General features: G+C 39.7%; 1 protein-coding gene across 3 annotated transcripts; it reads left to right on the top strand.

The window, feature by feature from the left end:
- Positions 1-408: 408 nt before the first annotated feature.
- rapgef3 (Rap guanine nucleotide exchange factor (GEF) 3) lies at positions 409-23,243 on the top strand. Of its 3 annotated transcripts, none has more exons than XM_044352223.1 (28): positions 409-636; positions 3,131-3,216; positions 7,657-7,701; positions 11,898-12,004; positions 12,104-12,225; positions 12,993-13,170; positions 13,461-13,545; positions 13,885-13,945; positions 14,394-14,470; positions 14,577-14,723; positions 14,856-14,962; positions 15,998-16,086; positions 16,205-16,283; positions 17,214-17,364; positions 17,492-17,574; positions 17,687-17,717; positions 17,860-17,935; positions 18,106-18,243; positions 18,442-18,539; positions 18,781-18,906; positions 19,687-19,868; positions 20,816-20,906; positions 21,030-21,080; positions 21,236-21,323; positions 21,469-21,533; positions 21,624-21,678; positions 21,862-21,933; positions 22,421-23,243. In XM_044352223.1, the coding sequence occupies exons 2-28, from the start codon at positions 3,154-3,156 to the stop codon at positions 22,537-22,539; spliced, it is 2,586 nt and encodes an 861-aa protein (XP_044208158.1). In that variant the 5' UTR covers positions 409-636; positions 3,131-3,153; the 3' UTR covers positions 22,540-23,243. The 3 variants fall into 3 exon arrangements, with proteins under 3 accessions (XP_044208158.1, XP_044208156.1, XP_044208157.1); XM_044352221.1 differs by lacking the exon at positions 409-636 and adding an exon at positions 2,095-2,389; XM_044352222.1 differs by lacking the exons at positions 409-636; positions 3,131-3,216 and adding an exon at positions 4,134-4,598.
- The last annotated feature ends 1,010 nt before the right edge of the window (positions 23,244-24,253 follow it).

The raw sequence follows: 24,253 nt of genomic DNA, 5'->3' as shown, positions 1-24,253 counted from the left end.
CGGTCATGAGGTCAGGCACACATGTTAAAGCATTCCCTGACCACATAATCATGTGATCAGTCTTATTGCAAACTGTCAGCTAGAAAGAAAGTAATGGTTAACAAATATTAAACAAAATACAGTATTTACCAAGCAAAAATAAAATAAAGTTGCATATACAAAGAAGATATTAACATGAAAAGTGACTTTCCCTTCAGGAAACATTAAATCAAATGTTGTGGTTTATTTTGTGTAATACCTTTTATATCTGTTTACTTGTCTGACTGTAAGTCATACAGTTAATGCAAAGCAATGAAATCTGCACCAAAGATGAGCTTTGAAGCTTTCCTGTGGTTTTACGCATGCAGACAAGTATGTCATCTATAAAACCACATGTAGATGCGTATATACTTCTTCACACTCTCACACAGCCATGTCTCACTGCTCTAGCCCATGCCCTAGAGAACTCTCTTCATGACCAATCAGAGAGATATAGGAAACTGTGTCCAGCAACGCTTCCCACAGTTCGCATAACGACACAGACAGAGGAATCATCCTCGGACATATGAAAGGAGTACAGGCTGAAAAAGGAAGCACAGCAAACTCAAAATCTGTGAAAGCCATCGGACTGAAAAATCTCACAAGAGCCTGCCTTTGGTAAGTTATTGATCACTTATCAAAATTATATTTTGACTAACAGATTGTTTGATTTATTATGTTATTTTATAATTATGGGACGTCCTCAGATGAAAAACTGCTTTATTCTTAAATAGTTTGCCATGGAAATGTATGATTATCTAATAAATTATTATTATATGTCTAACGAGCAGTTCTTGACGTATAATTTTACATCGCAGTTATTCCAAATTTCAAGACAAAGCAAGTTATTGAATCTCTAAATAATATGTCAAAGTTATTTGTTGCTTTTCTGTATTTATAACTTAAAACCTGTGATAAATTCCACCGTATGATTGACAGCAGGGGGTAGATATGTGAGAACGCTGTTGACAAACTTGAGGTGTTGTGAGGTTTAGAATTATTGCCACCATCTGTTTTAATGCCTTCGCTCATGAATTACTGTCTGCCTCAGTTTCTGCTTCAGTCCTTATTTGATCTCGGGGTCAAACGAATAATATATGTCTCTCCCTGTCACTGCTAACTGGCCAGGGGTGAGGAAGGAAAGGTTTCTGTGTGTGTGTGTGTGTGTGTGTGTGTGTATGTACCACCAAGCAGGCACAACAAAGACAGTTGGCAAAGTACACATTCCATGGGCGTAGATTTGTTGCAGGAAATCCCACTCCCATTCCCAAGGGATCTAAATAGAAACAGGGCACATAACACATGAACACATAAATAAATACAGAAAAAGAAGGAGAGAGAGAGAGAAAGAAGGAGAGAAAGAAAGATGGACTTTCGCCTAAAAACACAGAAAACAACATTATTTTTCTAGTGTAATCAGATATAAAGGCATAAATATCCTGCCTAAGAACTCACAGTTATATAATTTTTGGATATTTATACAGATTCTTTCATCAGTTTATCACTTAATGAGTTTCTAAAAATCTCTGGGTCTAAAACCTACTCTAATTGCTTCATTTTATGGTAGCTTTGTATTCCAGATGTATGTGAATTTGACTGAGGCTTGCTTTACACTCGATGCAGGTTGCAGGGCATCAGAGTTCTCAATAGAGGGTAGCATTTATTTTCAAAATGCCAGACACGGAAAGTTAACTGAGACCTGTGTAGCTGAGGAGTTCAAGGTCACAGCAGCCTAAATTTAATCTCTCCTGTGAGATGAATTTTTATGTTCGTTTTAACTGTGCTCTGAACCTAACAAGGTCATCCAACACTATAGTCCCAGGGTCACAAAGCAATTACCGTCTTTGAATTTTTTTTTTCTGTCTTTACTTTTCAGAAAGTAGTGTAGCTTAGACATTCAGAAAGCAGTTTGTTCCTTTCTCTGTGGGTGAAGCCCTTTTAAAGTCTGTACAAAACTACCATAAATCTTTCAAAACAGCAACAGTGCTCTATGCATACCTACCCTATGATGTGCTGCTGTACTGTGCACACAAGACAATCACAGTCACTTTGTCAGATACTATCAAACAGACTGTAGCAATGTGCTCTTCCTTATCAGCTAAACTATCCTGTCCCTCAGGAGGTCATAAGAAGCACAACTGGATTCTTTCATTGTGAGCATTCTTAATTTGGCATCTTCGAGTCCCTTAAAGGCATTTGGAAGAGACTGAGTCAGAGAACTTTAAGCAAGAGCACAGACAACTTTAGCGAGAGCACAGACAACTTAAAGCAGCACTTTCTGTGCGGTTTTAATCGCTTGTTTACTTTAATTCTTTCTTTTGGGACGGCTGTGATTGGAGCATCCTCATGACTCCACGGGAATCTATACTTGGTAAGAAGCGAGTTACTGTTTTTGATTTGTTACTGTTCTTGTTTCTGAGAGACTGTGGGAGATTCGCCTCACAGTAGCTTCATGGAAAAGGGACTGTTGTACAGTTGAACTGGGAGAGGTTGTGACTCATTGTGAGTTCTGTAGAATTTGTGATACATCACTCATTCACCGCACACGCTGATAAAGTAGGGCTCCAAGGAAGAGGCAGTAATGTCTAAACAGAGATAGCACGCAGGAGCAACAGGTGCTGGAGTTTTAATAATAATTCTTACAAGAGATTGTTCTAATACATTGCCGTCTTACAGCTTTCCAGCTAGAGGAAAAAACCCAGCAAAGCATGGAAAGCAGGGCAGTGTAGACGTTCTTGTGGGTGTATTATCTTGTGGGGAGCTTGTGGAAAGCCATGGCAAACTGATTCAGGCATTGAGGTCAGTACAGGAAGGGCAGCCCAGCACTGAAACAATAGCTGGGATTTAAACAAGTCTTACATAACGTGTCCAGCCTGCAGGATACAGTTGACCACGATCCAGTTATTACTGGAGGTGCATGGAAAATCAAGTTAAATAGAGGGTTCCCTTGTCCTTGTTTGACAGTCTGCAGATTTACATCACTTATCTTTGCTTTGCTTCAACTAATTGCTGATGATGGGACAGGCTTGACTATGCATTCTCATGTTTGTTTGTTTTTTTCCTGGCTGTTAAAGAAACTAATTCTTACCCTGTTTCTCCATGTTTCACATAGGTAGTATCCAAGCCATCTTCTCCATGGAGAACTTGGTCAAATCGATCTGTTCTCCACCTAGACGTCGTACACCAGACATAGGAGAAGTAAGTCATCTGCTTCTGTTCAACAACACAAATGAAGTCAATAAAATAACTTTGAACCACACACACTGGATCTAAACCAGAGGCACAGAGAATAATGTGACTATCTAGCAAAGTGTATTCACAGCTGAAAACTACAGTAGACCTGTTGGTACAACATAAAGCAGTATGATTTGAGTTTTATGAATCCATAAACCATAGGTATGTAACAGTTTAACACCTGTGCAAAGGGCAAACACCTGTAAGCTAGAACTGGACAAAACTACTACTAATGTGAGACATCGAGTATTGTTCTCCAACATAAACTGCTTTCTGCCCTTGAAACAGTTTATCTGCGCGTCCATGCGCTTACAGACCCAGTTGAGCCAGACAGCTGGACAACCTGATAAGTGTGTATGCGGTGCTCTGCAGCTCATGTGGGCTGTTCTGAACGACTACACTGAACAAACTAGACCATGCAGCGCCCGCCTGGAACATTATGCCTCCTTTAATTTACCCTTGACTCAGTCTCCTGAACCTACAGTATCAGTTGAACAGCAAAACAAGTAGTTCACAAGTGTTTGTGTGCGGTTTCTTTTTATATTTTCACCACAGGGATGTGGTTTAAGTTGAAATGAAGTAAAGGATGTAAATTAATAACGTCATGATATGAGTTTTTTTTTTGCAAATCATGTTTTTGTTTGTTTGATATGTTTGCAAATTTTGTCTTTTTTTAAAAAAACCATATATACATCTGTGCATCTGCATCTGTGCCACCTCTGTATTTATAGTATGAGCCTGGTAAAAACAGACACATTTCATTTTCTATTTTAAGACGTGTTAAAAAAAAAAAAACGGACAAAATGCAACGTCTGCACCTGCCCACATGTGCACGGAGTACGTCGACGTCAGGCCTAATAAATCAAAGGCCATTAATTAGATGGTGAAATGCCAGAGGAGGCCGTCTCTCTGTGATGTTGACTTCCAGCCAGAGAGCATACACACACACACACGCAACTCAGCAGCAGCAAAGTGCGCCTGTGCTACGAGGGATGGCTGAATATTACACAGCCCGACCTCTCTGAGAGGCAAACACGTCTAGCAGAAGTATCCAGCGTGGGTTTGAATGCAAGACCGACATACAGGATCCTGCCTGGATTCGGGGGACATAATGCGGGCTCCTGAAGCGGCAGTGTCGTTGTGCTGCGTGTACAGTAACGAGCAGCTGATCGACTGTGCTGTGAATAATGTCTGAAGGTGCTGACTCCGTGTTCAGATCTGACTGGGAAAGTTGTTTTTCGGTTGTTTTGGTCTGAGTCAAGATGCATCTATTTCGGAGTTACAATTACCAAGTGTTCCCGGACCGCTACTCAGTGGAAAGAACGACCATAAGGGGCATCAGCTGGGTATGCTGCTTTTAATGATTTCTCCAGAGAAATAACTGTGGATTAGTTTATGTAACACAGACAAGAATTAGTATATGGTGTCACACAATGATGATGATGAGGAGAGATGATAGTGATGCGCCATTGTTTTGATTATTCACACTGTCTTCTTGAATTGTTGTGTGTCTTTTAAAAGTAATTAGATAGATTATGTTGTGTATGTGCTTGTGACTTTGCAAATCTTGAGCTGTAACACTAAATACCAGCCCCTTTTTTTCTAGAAATATCTGGAATTAGACAAGATAGCAGTGACTTGGTACAGAAAGACCAAGAACAGACTGAAAGACTGGTACAGTCATAATTTGTTGCAAAAATGGTAGTTGTTATTGTGTTTAGAGCTTAATAGCCTTAAAAAAACCTAGTTTTTCTTCAAGTGGCACACCACCCAGCGATCAAAATGCGGCTAATTTTGTGCTGAAACTGAGGAAAAAAGTTGGAGGAGATGTGGATAAAGCGATAGCAACACTATTCATAGAGCTCCACTATGACACAGTTAGAGGGTCCCCAAAACAGAGGTTTAGCAGATATTTCAAGAATGCTTCCAGTAGACTGAAGCAGTTTTCTCTATTGTGTTAGCAGTTCGGGTGTGGGGACACAGGAAGGTAACAAAGCACAAAGTTTTTATTAAACTGGGGTTATAAATAGTGTATTGTTTATTGTCCAAGTCCACCATAACACCCCTGCTCGGTTTACAAAAGAGATTTAGAAGATTGCACAAAGGGGAAGTTTTTGTTTCCAGGTCACAGGAAGACACAGAACAGTGGTGAGGCTCTTAGGTTCTAAATTTACTTGACTTTTAAGCATCAATAGGTCAAAGACAACTGTAAATCTCTCCAGACTGTATCCTGGACTTCCTGCTCTTCCCAGCCAAATATGAAAGTCATATTTTATGTAAAGTAACACAAAAGATTCATATCTGACAATTATGTTTGGGTCTGTGACGTACAAGTATGACACCGGACACACTAAATTTAATAGTCTCTTGATCTAACATGCTACACATATTCTCAAATGTCACAGGAGTCGTTCAAGTGGTTGTCAGGGGAGTTTGTGTTTATTTAGGTTATCTTACATGTAATAAATTACACATGAACACTTTCACAGAGATGTCCTCGCCAGGCCAATACTTTAAAAAAGATTTACACACCCAAGTGTAAAGGTCAGGTTGACAACATACTAAATGTACCCGAATCATTAATATATATAAACTTGACATTAAACACATGATTATCTTTTCAATGGGAACATTGTTTGTACTATACTGGCACAAAGGCAGTGAGATCCGCCTTATGAACAATATTCATTTTATAACCGATATCAGCAGTGTTCATTTTTTTCCCCCAAAATGATATCCAACTCCTTTTGTTTCTCATCAATGTATGATATGAACAATGAGCTCAATTAAAATAGCGCTGAGGCATTAGCTAATTCCTTTTCTTAACACATCACCTTTAACAGGGGGAAAAATTGAGCTCATTTTGCTGTCATCATTAGGAGATGCCAGGGCATAGTCCCTCCTGTCTTTCCTGCTCCTGCATACCGGTGCTGATACATGGGGACAAAAGAGAACAAAATGCCTCACATTCACAAAGGTTCCTAATAGTATCTGCCTGTCTACAGACCTGGGAGAACACTGGTTTATCCACATTTTTTGTTTACTCAAGGGGCACATGTGTCACTCTGACCTGGTTATAACTGACAAAACAATGCCACACATATGATTTTATAAAGACATACACAGTGAAAAATTCTTTAATGATCAGTGAAAAAAGGTATTCTTTTTTTTTTCAAGCTTTTCTGCCACAGTGGGGGCTAATGAGCTAATGAGTTTTTCAAGTATGCAGTGTGCCATTCAGACAATCATGTGACGTACCGTAGCTGGCTGCACAGCACACCAGACAAAACATGCCACAAAGTCTGCACAAGGAGTGGAGACATTTAACAGATTTATATCAGTGATTTAAAGAGTTGATCTCAACAATTAGGTCAGCTATACCTCATGCGTCAATTTCAGTCATGCCGTGTGGTTACTTCGCCTGTGTTAAACTTCTTTTTTGCAATCTGTTCATACGATGCATCAGCAAAGTGCAAAGAAACAAACGTACATGTTATAAAAATTCATCCATATTCTATTCGGCTAATATTTTATACTTGTAAACCTTACAACCCTATACTGAGACTAAGTGAAATGTGCTGCCTATAAATCAGTTTTCCCTCATTCTGTGTGCGTGCAGACATAGCTCCCACATAGCAACCCACAAGTTATCAGATCTGGAAGGAAAATGGGATCCTTATAATAGCCTTCATACGGCTCTGACACTCGAATTAAGAGCAAAAGCAAGTGCCTCGGGAATACAGGTACACCACAAGGCTGTCATAAAAACATAAAAACCAAGAAGCATAGAGGAAGTAAAACTTAGGCCGAAGTACGGACATAGCAATGCTGAATAATTGTACAAGGTAACAGGTTTAGGTTAGGGTTAATCTGACTCTCATAAGACCATGTTCTGGTAAAGGGAGTCACCAGAAATAGTATGTGATTAAACGTATATATCTGTGGCAACTGCTGCAGTACATTTAATCTTTAAACACTTTCAAAAACCTTTTCATAAGAAAGGATAGTCAGTAGCTAAAAGCAACCTTTTCACTCAACAAAATGCGTGGCAACAGGCTGTGTACTTTCCTTCAGCTCATGTCTGTGTACTTTTTCCTCCCACTTCATTACACACACTTGATACCCACCCACACCACGGTGGAGACAATAGTAACTCAGCGCAGGTTGAGTTAATGTATTTATGTTGACCTTCATCTCAATGAAAAGAAAATAATTATTCTTTCTATCTGGACAGTCCAGCTTGGTTATATTTGTTTATTTGGTGCAACCACAGTGAGATTATCATCAACGACCAGCTAGTTCCTGTGGAATGCCGTTCCAGAGCAAGTTATCTGCTTTATTTCAGAGGTTTTAGATATGGAGAAATGGCTCAGTGGTGATAATGTCTCTCCCTCTTTCCTTTAGACTCCGCTGCCAGAGGCCCTGAATTCAAAGGACACTATGAAGCAGGTGTGTATACCTCAGATGGTGAACTATGCTTTGGTACATCACCTCCTCACAGCTGAGGAGTAATTTAATGTTCTCACAAGGAACACAAGGAGAGACACAGTGACAGAGGAGAAGCGTGATTTCATCGTGTTTTTGCTCTTAAGCAAACTAAATGGAAAATCTCAATGAGCTTGACTGTTAAAAATTAGATTTTTTTTTACATTAGTCATCAAGGTTAATTATTATTTAGCATCTTTTATGTCATATCCTCTCATTCAAGTGCTCCCAAACAGTTACATAATCAGGTTTGTAAGTGCATACGAGGCTTCTATCTTTCACTTTACTAATTAGCTGATAACAGTTATTGACTTTGGTTGGCATAGCACTTGAATGTGAGTCTTGAAATTATCAGCAGCCTGTATTGCTCTCTCTCTCTCTCTCCTGGTGACTTTAAGCTGCACTGACCTCTGCTATCATCTAGACTTGCAGCGCTTGCATCCTCTTAAAATGCTGAACTTGTTCTTTTGTTGTTATAATATCCTGCATTACTACTCAAGCGAGTCTTAAAAAACACATTCCTAACGTGGCAAGTAGTCACAAGGAGTCTAAAGGGCACTCCAGGGCCCACAGTTAATTGACCCTCCCCACCCTTCTGAGCCCTGCTTCACCCAGTCCAGGCCCCTCACACCGCTTTATCTCAGCTTCTTCAACAGCATGCCAACCAGAGAACCTTTTAAACACTGATAACAGGGTTTGACATGGAAAGGGAATTCTTTTGGTCTCCCCCAGAAAGAAGAAGTTGTCAGTGAGAGACAGTGTGAGAGAAAAAGCATCTTTCAACACCCAAAGAATCAATGCCTGTGAATTTTGTTTTGTGTTGGAAAGAGAAGATAAAGAGGTAATCTACAGAGAGTCTGCAGGAAGCACGTGTTGCTAACCTCTTGCAGCTTTGTTTGGTTGCTTAGCAAGTGCTGGCTCCTGATCCTTGAAGTCACAAATGAGCATCATACATTCTGATAGCACTGTACAAGATGGATTGTTTTTAATAAGCTGTGTTTGATTGTGCTCCAACTTTCTTTATCTGCAACATGTGTAGTTTTCCTCTTTAGACATACTGAACTAGAATTCACCATATTTGATCACAAGTTTAGTAGCTACTAATCTTTGGTCACATTTTAAAAATAAAATTTTCATCTGTGAAACCAGAAGGCTACAGCCATGCTAGCGGAGCTATTAGACTGTAAGATAGGTAACCCTGTTAGACAGATAAACCAAAGTTTTGGACAAACTGAAATGTTGGCCTGATGATAAATTGCATAGCAATCTATCCAGTATTTGGGACATTTGGGTAAAAAACAAAAATGTTAACCTCACGCTAGCGCTACAGGAAAAGTTGCCACAGTCAGTAGGCTTCATCTTCTGGTGACCGTGAATGTCTGTACACATTTTCATGGCAATCCATCCTACAGTTGTTGAGATATTTCAGTTTAGACCAAAGTAATGGAACAACAGATCAACATTGCAATCCCCAGAGCCCCGCCATCAGAATGGCTAAAATGTTTGACATGTTCCAAGCAGCTAATGGAAAGTGTGTAATATTTGTTTGCAAAACTTTTCACACTTTCCACTTGCCTTTTGTTGAGGTGTTTCTGTTCTGCAGGTAGAGGACTTTGTAGGTTGGACAATGTGTTTGTGCAACACATATAGTGTAGGTGAGAAGTGACATCAACTGCAGATACAACTTGATAGATCTAAAAATTGATGCTGAATGACTTTGTCAGAGGTCGTGAAAATCATTTTACCCATCTTCTGGGGGGATTTTTCAGGATGGAAATGTTTCTGGTAGGTGTGTGGTCTTGTGTTTTTCTGATGTAGAGAGAGACGGGGGGGAAAGTCAGGTATCTGTAGAGACCACACAGCGACATTAAGGCTCCTTTCCAACTCACAGTGTTGCAGTGCTGCAGCTGCTTCTCAAACAACTCTGCCCACCAAGGTCACAGTAAGAAACAGAGAAATGTCTCGCCTACAGATGAAACACACAGAGAATAACTGTACTGGTCATCATTCCACCCAACAAGACAAATGCATGCAACCAAATCACACACTACACACTTCTAGAGCAGATGACTAACAGCCACAAGCCACAAACAGATTTAAATGAATAAAGTTAATGCACAGAAGTTATATGAATATGTAGTGATAAAGACAATTACAACCTGTGTCTGAGTAAACTGTACAAGCTGTAGAGCAGCCTTTCTGTAGGCGTGGTAATTTAGGATCATAAGTAGAGATAATATAACCTCGACAACTTAAGTCTATAACAATATGAAGTTATTTATATACTGTGGATCAGTGGTTTTAAGATACTTTTTGTATATATGTTCTTGACTGTAAAATGACCTCAACAGCAATATGGACCCAAGTCATAAAGTGGGTTATAGCTGCCTTTCCAAACCTAACAGCTGGCCCATACATTACTACACACCAATACACAGTGTGCATTGTACTTTGAGTCATTGACTGGTGCACCTGCGGGAAAGGTGTTTACTCTGTAATTCGACTCAGTTGGAACAATTACCTACGTAACACATGGCTTATAGTTCCTAGACAAGATGATCAGATGACCTACATACAGACAATAAACAACGCGCAATCGGACACAGACAATTGAACTGCAGCAATAGAAAACATCGCACGGAAGAAATGATTAACTTTTCTGCGTGTTTACATGATTGTCAGGTTCAGTAGCGAGAGCCAGGCTCCCTCAGTGAAATATGGCTTTTGATATTGTTTTTGTAAAGGCTGGCTTAGGTAATGGAAAATTGCCTCATCAAGAAAATAAGTTTTGGAGTTGACATGCCTGAGAATGTGACTTTGGCATTCCCATGGGGAAAAAATAGCCCCTGGGAATACTGGTGACCTCTAGACAACATAACTTCTATGGGGCACAGCAGATGCCTCAGGGCGTATTTACTCTGAAGATGTCAGGTCTGGGAACAGGCCGATGTGGGCATGATTGGTTGAAGTGTGTAACTGTACAGCATTACCCACAGTAGTCCGTTATAGTTGTGCATCATAATTAGCAGGCCTGCGTGAACTTGGATCTAACAAATATGTGTTGTGGCCTCGAGTTCAGGTGAAAGAGCAAAGGTTGTGTCGGTGTCATCGAGGCATGGGGTCAGTGGGGTCGTTTCTGTCCCCGGCTTCCTCGTTTTGCTGCAACTCCGCTCAACAAAAAAAAATACTAATATAGGAAATGGTCATTGTTGGGTTCTGTGTGCATCTCAAGACCACCACCTTGGGCTAACAGCAGTGCCCAAAGAAGAATCTGCAGAACAAACAAATAACTGTCTGAGTCACTTGTTGAATCACAAGACTGGGAGCAGGAGAAGCAAGAGAGGAAGTCAAACAGGGAGAAGCAAATAACAAAGTCTACCTCTGTCAATCATTTAGATTGTAAATATTGTTGGGTGGTAGTTTGATCCAATTTGTTTACGAAAGAGAAGCAGTGCAGAAAGCATGAAAAAACCTGAATTAGGGCATCCGCATTACAGCACATTCTTGTTATATAAGCCTTGCTTCTGCATCAGTGGCTGACAGGTTTTGCACCCTGTCTGCAACCTCTCTGGTTTTTAGACCTGACCCAAGTGAGCCGTGTTTATGTGAGGGGGAAGTGAGGAGGAAATAAATCGAGACTTAAAAGGAAAAGCAGCACATTGAAGGAGGTGAGAGAGGGGAAAGTTTGTTGTCGCTGCGTGCCAGAGTGTGTGAGTTGTAGATACTCAGAACTCAGCGAGATGTAGGAAAGCTGAACAAAACATAGCCATTTATAAAACATTCCCACCTCCCTGCAACCCACCCACACACACACACCACATTTCACTCCGATGCCCACAGAAATCTCCACTCACGTTGTTAGAAATACCTGCCATCGCACATGATCTCAACGCTGAGGGGAAATGCAAAGAAACTTGTCTCTCTTTCTTTCACTCTCTCTCTCTCACACACTCATAAATAAGCACAGTGTTTCAGTTAACAAGACCGACTGTGTTGCATATCCTGGCTCCTTATGTACACAGAACTCTCTCACTTGTTCTCACCCTATTTCATCACATCATAAAAGGGAGCATGACTTAGTCTTGGCAGATTTATCTCTATAATAGAAAGATGCTAATAGATTAGCTGCTTGATAATATTTTTTTTCATTGTCTATCAAGTTTCTCTCAGATCGTGTTGTGAAGGCAGCGAGGTCAGTGTACAGCGTTATGATCGAGAGGAACCCCGGTCTGATCCGAGATAGAAAGTATCACCTCAAATCATACAGGTACCCACACTGTACATTTCTTCTGTGTTAAAAAAAAAAAAAAAAAGTGACAAACTCTGCAAATTACATGCAAATTGACATGTGAAATTACTCTTACAGACAATGTTGTTCTGGTAAGGAGCTTGTTGATTGGCTGATGAAACAAAATGAATGCCTCCAATCAAGAAGCCAGGCTGTTGGAATGTGGCAGGTCTTGGTGGATGAAGGAATCCTTGTTCATGGTAAGAAATGAGGAAATACAGTATGTCTCGAGTAAAATGTACTAATTCCTCTTGTCTGTATGCATGTGACACCAGCAACATTTGGCTGACAACCAAAGTAAAGAGTAATAAAACAATATTTATCAGGTGTTGCATGAGGTCACACCTCGGCACGGACTGTAGAAGATTATATAAGTATTTGACAGGAAATGCTGTCGTTTTCTGGCATTTTTTAAAAATATATTCTGATAATGATGTCTCAATGTCTCAAGCAGCACTCAAGAATTTCCCCTTAGCATTTGAGTAGCTTGAGATCTGGTGACTGAGTCTGCCAGGGAACATGTTTAACAATGAGTTCTCACTCAGTCAAGTCTTCACTAACCACTTATGTTCTCTGGACGGGATATTGTCTTTCTGGAAGAGACCACTCCAATCAGAATAGAAATGCTTCATCATCAAATGAAGGGGATCGCTCAGAATAGATTTGCACTTATTTCCATTTATCTTGTCATTCTGCTGTGTTGTAAAGTTACTATGTGACAACAAAATTCTCTTCTAAGGTCAAAATGTACTTATTTGTTTCTTTTTGTTGACTTTTTTTGAACTAATCTGAGTATGAAAGAGTTGTGTTTTACTTAAAGTATTTTTATTCATCAACAAAACATTTCTGGAGAGGATGTTTAAATGATAAATTTTATGTAATCACCACATCTCAAAAGGTCGTCACCCTTAGTTACATTAAGATCTCATGAATATTTTTCCTTTTCCTGTGTTCTGTCTCAATCAAGTGAAACATGAGGTGAACTTTCATGACAAGGACACCCAGTTCTACCGCTTCCAGGACTCCGAGTTTGGCCTGAACCACATGACAAACGAGAAGGACTCGGAGGATGAGCTGCAGGAAGCTCTGTCTCTGCTGTCTCAGCTGGGTCCTGACGCTTTGCTCACTATGATTCTGCGGAAATGGTTAGTATGTTAAGCCAATAAAACAACTGCACACATGAAAACACTATCAGACTACATGATGATGATGTTGTTTTAGAGACATTGGACTTATTATCTCAACTATGCCCGATGCTTCTGTAGCTGCTGTATATGAAGCATTACCTCGTTAGTGAAGTCATTTATTTACAGTATGTCATGTATGACAGTCATATAAGGTTCATAAAACCACTCAAAGGAACCGGTACTGTTGGATTATGTCTTTATCAGCTGTTTTTATGGCTGATCACACCTGTTGCCCTCTCTGCGTCTAGCCCCAGTCAGAGGAGTGCTGAGGACCTGGAGGTCATCTATGAGGAGCTGCTCCATGTCAAGGCTGCTGCTCATCTCTCCGCCTCTGTAAGTCACTATTACTGCCTGCTCTTGACATCAGTGTCCTTAAAACCACTATGTGTAAAATTTTTACATGACTATACAGTCTTTCAAATTATTCTGATGGCCCATGTTTTTGCTTGTAGAAATTGAGAGTCTTGCTATTAAACTTCACTTTGATGGTGATAGTATACCTTAAATTTAATCTTTAAAAACGTTAATCTGTGTTCCAGGCTAGTATTTTTCTTGCACATACAGAATCAATTTTTTTCATAATGTACTTTGACCAAAAAAATATTGGAATATAACACAGTGGAAACAGGAGTTATCAATGGAGTCTCATTTCTTGCTCTTTTGTGCCTGTAGGTACGGAAGGAACTAGCAGCTGTGTTGGTCTTTGAATCACATGCCAAGGCCGGAACAGTCTGTGAGTGTGACAGCTTTGCTGACGTTTGAGCTTGGGTGGTAGAGAGCCGTGCTACATACACACGTGGACACACATAGACACACACACGGTCTCATTGTAGAGCTGAACCTCACTATACTGTTGTTCTAACGTGCACAAATGTCCTCTTCTGCCCAACATACCCTTCAGATATATTATCTCCACTAAACCACGTAAACCATCAGCAATATTTGAAAGTCCTCACGTCATGATTGATTCATCACTTAAATGAAGGCAGTCATGTGTCCTTTATACTCTTCTCATCTCTCTTTCCATTTAGTCTTGAATATGAAAGTCATACATACATAATAATGCCCATTGCATGAAAGTACCCTGTAAACATGATCTTCATGCAATTATGATGGTTATTCACACAGAGACACGTGTGAATAACCAGTGTTGTTGTCGACTGTCTTTTTTTGTTATGTAGTGTTCAGCCAGGGGGACAAAGGCACTTCCTGGTACATCATCTGGAAAGGCTCTGTAAATGTGATCACACATGGAAAGGTAAATCTATTTACTGGTTGCAAATAAAACCCTCAGAATTGTTATTAGTAAATGCTTTCTTGCTTTTACGCTAGTATATAATGATGAAACTACTGTGTGCAAACAGGGCCTGGTAACAACACTACATGAGGGTGAGGACTTTGGGCAGCTAGCGCTGCTGAACGATGCACCTCGTGCTGCCACCATCATCTTGAGAGAAGACAACTGCCATTTCCTCCGTGTTGATAAACAGGACTTCATACGCATTCTCAAGGTGTGTCTGATCACCTACTTACTATATGTGCATCTCCATGGCTTCTTTGTCAGATGTCAAAAATGTTGCCATGCATTTAAGGCCATATGCGACGGTATAATAGCTGCAGATCTCCATCTCTGTACCCTTTAGGACGTGGAGGCAAATACGGTGCGACTGGAGGAGCATGGGAAAGCTGTGCTGGTGCTGGAGAAGAGTGCTGACTCAGCAGAACAGGGAGGAGCAGGGAACAACAGCAAGTGAGAAACTCTGACACACCCACCTCTCAGACAAAACAGTCACTTTACAAGCAGCTTTATAATCATTAAAATTCTTCACAGATACTTAACCTGGGTGTGTGCAGATACTGTATCATAAAAATTACACAAGCATTGCCATTGATCATCATCACATAATGTGGGACAAGTATACAGATCTTTTTGTCAAACGTCGTTGAGATCTTACTAATGTATTTTTATCTAATACCCAGAAAAGAAATGGACTTCAACCCTGCCTTGTTGAATGACTTGTTATCAATCTTGAAGTGTTTTAGCAAACATAAAAGTGAATTAACTCAATGATGACCTCCCTTTTAGTTTTTCACTTGTTTCCCTCTTTACTTCCACACCTACACACACTATATCCATCTTCTCTTGTTCTCTCCACTTTACTTCACAAGCTTTATTATCTGAAGAACCCAACAAGTATTGAATTTTTGGGCCTGATACCATTCAGCAAAGATCCCTCTAAATTTGGTTATGAAAGAGTTATGACGTAGACACAGTATATGGCTTTTTTAATTAAACAGCAAACTTTTGATCTGTAACTGACCCGACCGACACTGCTTTCCACTCAGGTGTGATATGTTTCTGACAAGTATTATAAACACTGGAGTATTCTGGACAAACTATGTGATGATTACGTCATGGGCTTTTTTCTGCTTCTGCTTTTGTGGAGGGGTTATCAATCAATATATGCACGCAAACGGACATACAGTAAACCTGATAAAACAATTCTAATTATATAATTATTCATGTAATGTGTTAGAGTTAGCCAAGAGACTATTTTCATCTAAAGTCCCTGGACAGTTATGTTGTCACTCTTAATAAGACTTTAAATTAGCAGTTATTAAAATAGGACATAAGCATGGAGAACAATTATAATAAAAGGCTTTAATTAAACACACACAAACACATAAGCTCAGTGCATGCATGCAGAACAATACACATCAGATATTAATGTTAGTATAAATGATCTGTTCCTCTTCTTTTTCTCTTCTGCAATGCTCTGTGCAGGTACACAGTAATGTCAGGAACACCTGAGAAAATACTGGAACACCTACTGGACACAGTGAAGTTGGACTCTAATGGAAATGATGCTATTGGTGAGAGCCTGCGGGCATCTTCTTGCCTTTTCCCCGTTTTACTGATGGTGATTACCAGGAATGACTTAGTCAACTAGTTAATCAACTGTGTGTTGTTGTGATGTTTGTCTCCCTGCAGATCCCTGTGTGGGTGACTTTCTGCTCACCCATAAAGTCTTCATGCCCTCCAGTCAACTGTGTCCTGCACTACAGCACCAATATCCTGAATAGTAATGGCGCTTTAGCGAAAGTTCAGTCAGGAAGACTATCTTTTGCATGTATATGCCTGTAGTTATATTTCTCATTTCATAATGCCATTCACATCTCTCACACATGCTCAGTCATAATTTCCCTTGCTGTCATTGCCAGCTGTAATCAGCTGTCCAAATCTATCCAATAGCACAGCGACACACCTCCGTTGTTAGCCTATCATCCTGCTGTTGTCATTTAATAAGTTTCTGCCTTTAGTGCGTTCAAGCTGCTGTTAGACACACCCCCTCCACCTCCCCATCACCGCCTAGTGTTTGCAGATTCATCAGTTTTATCACTACATCAACTTCATCAGCCTTATCAATCTCAGCAGAAGTCATCAGTCACCACCAGTGACTGTCTTGACCAAGACTTAATTACCACTACATCATCTGCAATAATAAACAATTATCTTAACTTCACTCACTATGTCTCTCCTGATTGAACTAAGATCAGAGTCGATGATGCTGATGATGATAAGGATAGTGTGTGTACTAAGTGGAAAAGAGTAAAACCCACACATTTATTCTAACATGAGGACACAACAACATTTTGACCAACTTGGAATGAAACATTAGTGTACAGGCTTTACTCTTTTCCTATTGGAGCTGTTTTTAATGGCCTTAAAACCCACATGATGTGCGTATAATTGCACCCCTTCAGTTAAAAAGGATAGTGTGTAACTGCCTCTGCTACTGCTTCTGCTGCTTATGATAATGATGGCCGCAGTTCAAATGAGCAATGTTAATGTAATGTGATGTATTCTTTTTCTCATCTCATCTCTTCTGATAGCCACAAGTACATAACTGTAATATTTAATTGTAATTTTGTCTTATAATAGTCCCAGATTCTTTGTTTGTAAAGCTTGTTGAGCCGTTATTCCTTAACGATCATTGCACCTACCAGGCAGAGCTCTCTGAGGGCTCAGATCAGGAGAAACTCTCCTACGTTCTCAACACCAAGCAGAAGGTAGTGAAGCTGATTGGCCAGTGGGTGGCTCTGTACGGCCTTCTGCTGAAAGAAGACCCCATTGCTTCAGACTTCCTGGAGGTGAGGTTGCAGGCTCAAGTTAATCACATTCATGCCCATTTCTCTTTGTACACTGTGTATTGGAATATTTGTCATTGAAGAGAATCAATAATTATGTTCTTGTTTTTTCATGTTTGGGCTGAAACAGAGGCTGAAGAAGGAGGTAGCAGCTGATTTCCGTCTGTGCAGCATGCTGAAAGAACAACTTAGGGACAGGAGGAGAACAAAAGTGTAAATTGTCTTTGTTATCTTATTACATCTGCTATTTCTATTAAAAGTCATAAGTCATAACTATGGCAGCATAGTATATGACACTATTTCTCATCTTTTAATATCTCAACAGGTTGGAGAACGGATATCAGTCACTGAGCAGGGTAAGCGTCTCCACATAGATCACAGCAGGGCACAGAATATTAATATCAGAGATACATTTTAATGAGAAAACAGTTTGAATGTCATGTTGTTGTCATTTGTCCGTTTAATGTCACTGCTGAGTCACTCTGATGTTATTGACAGAACCAGCAGTTTGACTGGTTTTCTAACTGTGAGGAGCCGGTGGGGAGGTTACAGCCAATCAGAGCTCAAGATAAAGGTGTGTGAGACTTCATTACAATATTACTGCATTTACCTCACATTAACTCATGTACAGCATCTGTGGGTGTTGCTTATGAGTAATAGATATTAACACACATCATTACTCATGACATCAATTATCAAATTAGCATATCTTGACATTTTGGCTTCTTTCCCTTCATGATGCAGTGTTGTACGAGATCTACAGGCCAGACAACAAACCTCTCACTTTGATGCTCCCAGTGAACACGTCTGTACAGGATGTGATGTCAGCAATAGTCAAACCTGGAGGAGATCACGTCCTGGTCAAAATGAACTCTGCGGGAGGTGATTGATCATTCTGTCTTTTGAAGTGTGCACAGATATTTTTCATTTAAATTTGCAGTTCCTGTAAAATTGCCCATCTAAAGCTGCTTATTAATTCAGTTTCTGATCTAGTGCTAGTCTTGTTCATAGATTTTCTCTACTGTTCTTTGTCAGTTCATTAGGCTGAAAATTAGTTTTTGATGTATTAAATGTTCACAGAAAGAGCTCAGTTAAAGCTTGATGCGACTGCAGTTTACACCGCCATGGGACTCAACGAAAGACTGTTCATCTGCACAAGCAGCCAAGTGGAACAACTGGTGAGGAATAGGTGTTCTCCATACTCCATACTCGCAAAAGAAAAGATGAAATCTCATCACGTTAGACATATGTTCATTAGGTTTATTATTTATTATGGTGCATACAGTTAAATTTCACATGCTGGATTTGTTCAGAGCAGCTTATCAGCCCAGAAAGCCATCAAACATACACTCCACCGCCTTCTCTCTGCTAATTTTCTTCCTCTCTCTCTGTTTGCCCCTCTCTTTGTCTTTATCCTAGACACCCCTGGCGGAGCAGCAGGGTCCAGAGCGAGGAACAACTGACATCCTCGAACAGATGAGCTCTAAAGACATCGCCAGTGAACTCGCCAACTATGATTGGGAATTGTTCACTGCCATGCATGAGGTGCAGATATGACATTAAAGGCAAAAATCAGAAAAAAGATCCACACATTGTACTTGTAGCTCCCAGCAATTTTAATTGAGCAACGTTTCGATCTACCAGAGATCTTCATCAGGCGTTGTCAAATCACCGTCACAGAGCAAGACAATCAATATGTAGACACAAACACATTCAGCACTCAGGTGATTGTGATCTGCATGATTGAGAGTGCAATCTGCTCCCAAGCTGAACCAATCAGGGCAGAGCTGAAGCAATGCCTCATGCCTCTATGAAAAGGGCAAAAACAATTTGAAACAACAACATCAATATTATACAGGCACATATGAAATAGAACACTTCAAAAGTTGAATCAAATATAGATCATGAATCACATAAGTCATCCAAAAAGTTACCATAAAAACTATTGTACAGAAAAACTACTATAGAGAAAAATACATAGGAAAACCAAAGAATAAATAATAAACCTAATGATACAGAGGAAAGAGGATATTCAGTTCTAAGGTACATAATGCTCTATTATGCAAAAAGAAAAACAAAGCTGAAACCAGCACTCAGAGATTTCCTCATTTCAACAAAAAGCTGGTTATCTCTTTGTTGAAACTGTATCTGAGTCACACTGCTCTCCACCATTTATCTGACAGCAGCAGTCTGCTGATACAGTTCTTCCTTCATGCTTCACATGTTTCTGAAGCAAGTCACATTCATTAAGTCACCTGTAAAAACAGGCTTCTCATTGATTTTTACATTTCAGTGGTTTGTGACTCGTTGTGCTCATCTCTCCAGGCGGAGCTTATCTACTACATATTTGGCCGTCACAAATTTCCAGGTGCCATCACAGCTAACCTGGAGCGGTTTATGCGTCGCTTCAATGAGGTGCAGTACTGGGTGGTGACTGAGCTTTGTCTCTGTGAAGACCTGGTGAAACGAGCCATTCTGCTCAAGAAGTTCATCAAGATCGCTGCAGTGTAAGAGTTAATTATATAACACCTCAACCATGTTTTGATGGCAAGGTCAATCGGTCAGTCCACCACTTGGTCCAGACTTAAATATCTGAAATTTTGTGGAGACATTCATGGTCCCCAGAGGATGCCCCCCTACTGATTTTGGCTTACCTTTTCTCTATCATCACCATGAGGATTGCATTTCTGGTTTTTAGTGATATGTCTCAAAAACTATTGGATGGATTGCCATAAAATTTGGTTCAAACTTTGATGTTCCACACAGAATGTACTTTGGTGGTTATCTGACTTTTCCGCACCTGCATGTCAAAGTTTTAATTTAGCCAGTGAAATATCTTAACATCTGCTTGATGGATTACCATAAAATTTGGTACAGAAATCCATGGTGCTCAGACCATACATCATAATGACTTTGGTGATCTCCTGACCATTCCTCTGGCGCCACCATGAGGTTCACATTTGTGGTTCTGATGAAATGTCTCAAATGCTATTAGTTGGATTGCCATGACATTTGGTACAAACATCCATATTCCACACAGCATGAATTGTAATTACTTTGATGATCCCCTGACTTTTCCACCATCATCAGGTCAAATTTCACTTTGTCCAGTACTTTGGACTAATGGCATTACCAACAGCCTCAGCTGTACTTTGTCTTTTGTGCAAATTAGCAAATGTTAGCATGTTATATGCTAACTAAAACGGTAAACATGGTCAACATTAAATCTTGCTAAACATCACCATGTTAGCATTGTTATGGTAAGCATATTAGCGTGCTGATGTTAGCATTAAGCTGAATGCACTGCTGCACCTAACCACAACCCACACAGGCTGTAGACTTTCGTTTCCATATAAACCATCTTTTAAACCTGCACTCTAAACTCATTTTAAGGACAGCATTTTGCCACTTTGAGACATATTTGTTTATTTCCATTTTTTCCTCTCTGCCACAGATTAAAGGAGCAGAAGAATCTCAATTCATTCTTTGCCGTGATGTTTGGTTTGAGCAACAGTGCAGTACAGAGGCTCTACAAGACCTGGGAGGTGAGAAACCCCTGAATGCAACAACCACAGTCATGATAATGATAAATGTTGTGGCACCATTTACTGAACAATAACTTTGGAAATGACTCATACAACATTTTTGCTTGTCATTGTCTGTTACAGAGAATACCCAGCAAGACAAAAAGAGTTTACTGTGCATACGAGAGGTTGATGGTAAGTTACAGTGTAAATTTCATAAATGTTCCAACATTATTACTGTACTATTCTCTATAGTTTTCTACTTCTTCACATTCAAAGGCAGCTTATAGTATGTCCTGTTAATTATGTGTACTAACATAAAGTGTTACTCTATTCTCTGCTTCTGGTAGGATCCTTCACGCAACCACAGGGCCTACAGATTGGCTGTGGCCAAACTCAGTCCTCCTTACATCCCCTTCATGCCTCTGCTGCTCAAAGGTAACAATAACCAGCAGTGTTGCCCATACAGCATTAGCCTACACATGAATACGATGTAAATTAAGTCACTTTTAGATAATCAATGACATAATTGACTAAAATCACCAGGATACTAATCACTTTTTCTGTTCCTATCTATGCTCAGACATGACATTCATCCATGAGGGAAATCCAAACTGTATAGACAAATTGATCAATTTTGAGAAGATGGTAAGATAGTTACTCAATTATTCTCCTCGCACATCTTATCTTTAGTATGAGATTGATCTGTAATTCCTCCTTTTTCTCTCATTGTCACAGCGCATGATTGCCAAGACAGTGAAAATTGTAAGAGAATGCAGAAGCCAGCCTTACGGTAAGTGATCCAGATGAGCTTTTCATACAACTAGCAGACTTATAGCATTGGCAAAGATATACACTTTATACCATGGCTATGGATATGTATTCACACAAGGTCAAACAAATGCATATGCATGAAGTAAATGAATGATGCATGCAGTATATATCCTGTAGGTAATCTCCTGTATCTTCTCTACAGTGCCTTCATCTCCACAGAGGGGCCTGGCAGATCGGATGTTTCTGGAAGGGCCTGCTACTCGCATATCTACATGTAAGCTACATTTACCATATCATTAATTGTTGTGACCAGTTGTATTATCTGAAAGATGAAGAGTTTAATTTATGATAATCAGAGTTTTTTTTAATCAATATCTTTAACAATATGATCTCCGCAGCCTGATTACTGTTTCACCACTTCACTTGTTTTCACACTTGTCCTTTTTAAATTTCACATTCTGAAAAAATTTCTGATTAAAAATTAATGGTAAGAGCAGAGCGGCCTGGTAGCCAAATGGTACCTGTGCATGCAACATAACTGCAACGTCCCTGGCTCGATTCCAGCCAGTATCCTTTGTTGTATGTCTTTCCCATCTCTCTCCCCTTGTTTCCTGTCTTCTACCTCACTATCCTCTATCTTATAAAGGCAAAAAATGCCAGAAAAAAATAATTTTAAGAAAAATAATGGGAAGATTTGCCAGTACAAACACTTAAATGTCTGCTGAGTCAAACATGATTTATCCCTCTCCATCCTCATCCAGACTCAGACCACGCCCTGCCTCTGCGTAGTCCCAGCAACATCCGACACTACATTCAGAACCTAAAGGTGATCGACAACCAGCGCAAGCTAACACAGCTATCGAGAACAGCAGAATGCTAGGACACCAACCTGCAAATGTACAAAGACTGTATAACTGTAGCCTAAATCTGAACCAGAGAACAGATTGTAGCTGGATGAACAAAACTTCCACACTTGTCTAAAAAAAAGATGGACCTCTGGAGGTGTTGCTCGAGTGACTGAGTGCCACAGATATTCAATCTAATTGAAGGGGCTTGGACATTCATGGAGAAGCTTTCTGCACAGCGATGAGAGAGAAAATAAGCAGTTTCCACAGTAATCACATCAAATACCAAACCAGAGAGTCCAATTCTGTGTCCATGAGTCTTCAGGGGACGCTTTTTATCCAAAAAGCCTTATAGCGCACTGGTATACATACATTTTGTTGTGTGTGTATCGCAGTGGGAACTGATCCAGTGGTGATGCCACTCAAATACATAAACTACACAATGTTACAACATGTACAGTTAAGCAAAGTATGCCTGTGTCTTGTGTCAAAAGTCATTTATGTGACATTTTATATACTGCTGTCTGTGAGATTGAATAATGCTGATGGTTTCACAAAAGGGTCATAAGAACACACACACAGATCTTTGCTATAGCTAATCACTTTAGGTCAGTTGTTGTTGTGCACTTGTATTTTAAAACTAATATATTGCAGATCATTTTTGGCAGCCAGGCCACTGACTGACATGCATATAATTTCATACAATGTTTGTTTTCTAAATAAATTATTTTCTCAGTAATGTGTATTCAATGAAAGCACCAGAGTTTGTAAAAAGGGAAATATTTTATTTAAAGTACAAACCATAACAGGTAAAAATTGACCTCCAAATAGCCCCCCCCCCCCCTTTTTTCTTCCCTGTTAACAAAAATGTTCTCCCCAATATGGGGTGAGAAAAATTCACAACAAATCAGTTATCATTTGAATTCCAAAATACTCTCCTTGTCATAAATATATACAACTTCTTTTTGAAAGTCCTGGAGAGTGAAAATGGGCTAAGACATGTAAAAAATGGGGACGGGTGGGGGGTGCCTTCTCCTGATGTAACCACGGAGGATGTAGTAAAATGATCCCCTGTCATAAATTATGCATTGACATGTTCAGTAAAGAATTTTCATGTAAGCAATGTTAAAAGATTTAAATCAATTACCAGTGGGGATTTTGTAGACCATTTAACAAATAGTAAATCACTATCCATTGAGAGGGGGCACATGTAATGAAGCAAACAAATGTAACACATATGGTTAAGTGTAATGGTGGTGTTTAGACAGGTGCAACCATAACAGCACATAATTCATCAAACTATGTCAACATACTCAAGTTCAACTCAACGGATATGTTCTTGTGGTTTGTGTTTCTGTGTCAGTATGTGGCGTAAAAATCAGTACAATCAGAAAAGTGGTCCAGCAATGAAGTGGTGAATACATCTGAAGTAGAAACACACTTGAAGAATGCTTAGTGAGAAAGCAGGTGAAGGTGAAAAGCCAGAACACAACAAAAGATTTAGTCTATGTGCTCATCACATACTTTGACACGCATCACTACATGTTACAAAGTTCTGGGTTATCACAACGCAGTCACAAATAAAACATAAAACAAAAGAAAGCACTGTAATATATAAAAAAAAAAAAAGAGTGAATATAAATATTGCACTTCCAAACATTTAGTTCCCAGTGCCTAGTTTGTTATCCCTTTGTTAGAGGTACAAGACATCCTGTAGGACGCCAACATCTGGACGGTAGACTTACACTC

The sequence above is a fragment of the Thunnus albacares genome, chromosome 5 (genome assembly GCF_914725855.1).
Source record: "Thunnus albacares chromosome 5, fThuAlb1.1, whole genome shotgun sequence".
NCBI classification, from domain to species: domain Eukaryota; kingdom Metazoa; phylum Chordata; class Actinopteri; order Scombriformes; family Scombridae; genus Thunnus; species Thunnus albacares.
This window is presented reverse-complemented; position numbering and strand designations above follow the sequence as displayed.